The 1123-nt window shown below is 46.8% G+C and overlaps 1 protein-coding gene across 1 annotated transcript in view; it reads left to right on the forward strand.

Moving 5' to 3' along the window:
- Positions 1-952: 952 nt before the first annotated feature.
- T265_03066 (hypothetical protein) overlaps positions 953-1123 on the forward strand; it is a gene marked incomplete at both ends in the record, with an annotated part of 4578 nt that continues 4407 nt past the window's right edge. The window contains one exon of the mRNA XM_009167471.1: positions 953-1005. Coding sequence (XP_009165735.1) covers positions 953-1005 — 53 coding nt within the window. The remainder of the gene's footprint in view (positions 1006-1123) is intronic.

Genomic DNA, 1123 nt, shown 5'->3' on the forward strand with positions numbered 1-1123 from the left:
TAGCATTTCCGAATATTGATGGCCAAACAGGTGAGGCTTTTAGGCGTTTTTTGGATGAGTTTCTAGACCTAGATGAATCTGTCATAGACACGCTCGTAATTCCACCAACCAGCTATTAGGCTACCCGGTATCATTGCAGAATAGGCTCCACATGAACTCAGCAGAGCATCTAAAAAGCTAAAAACTCCCCATGACCTGGGACGAAATCGGATTGGATTAAAACGGAAACAATTAACACACGGTAGGGACATCGTAACATCTTGAGTCTCAAGGTACAAACCTTTATTAAGAGACAGTTTTTCTCATTTCGGGTAGTTGCGGTGTGGAATAGCCTTCCTGCGACGGGTGTTCACGCTGGTTCTAGTTCCAGGTTCAAAGCTTTCTTAGACGCTATTTTAGTTGAATCCTTTCTCTGGCAATCCCACTTTCGTGCTTTGAATTTACGGAGCAGTGCTGCGCCACTAGTTGATAGTCGCTTCCGTGCGGTTCGTCCGGTAACGTCTGTGAAGCAGTGTTAGAGGCGAAAAGCTGATCGTTGTCCGGTTATCACCTACGCCATAAATGACGGTATCTCGTCAAAGACAGGTTTTACGACTCCCTGGATGCCCTGTTGCGGCGAGCTAAAACCTCAGGAGTTGTGATGGCTGCCGGAGATTTGAATGCACGGGTGGGCAGGCCTAGCGTATTTGAGACCCAATTGGGTCGACATGGAATGGACTCAGTACACATGGACAATTTGGAACGAGTGCTTCAGCTATGTACTCATCTCAGGCTGTTTTAATCCAGCACTAGCTTTCGAATGAACGAAAGTCGTCCGGCCGCGTCGTCTCCTCAAACGACATACCGGCCACAAACCCAAATCAACCATCTTGCCATCAGTTACCGGTGGCGCGGATCGATAACTGACTGCCGGCCGCTTTGAAACATTTGGGGATCATCATCATCATCATCAATGACAGCAACATCAGTGTTGGCACTGATGCTTCACTGCCGTACAACCATAAAGTTCGTTTATATATATATATAATTGTATAAAAAGCCCTACAGTGAAGAGAAGAGAAAAAGAGTGGGTGAGGGAGGGGACCTAGTGCTGGCCTATATCAAGCATACTGAGGTGCCTACA

The sequence above is a fragment of the Opisthorchis viverrini genome (genome assembly GCF_000715545.1).
Source record: "Opisthorchis viverrini unplaced genomic scaffold opera_v5_42, whole genome shotgun sequence".
NCBI classification, from domain to species: domain Eukaryota; kingdom Metazoa; phylum Platyhelminthes; class Trematoda; order Opisthorchiida; family Opisthorchiidae; genus Opisthorchis; species Opisthorchis viverrini.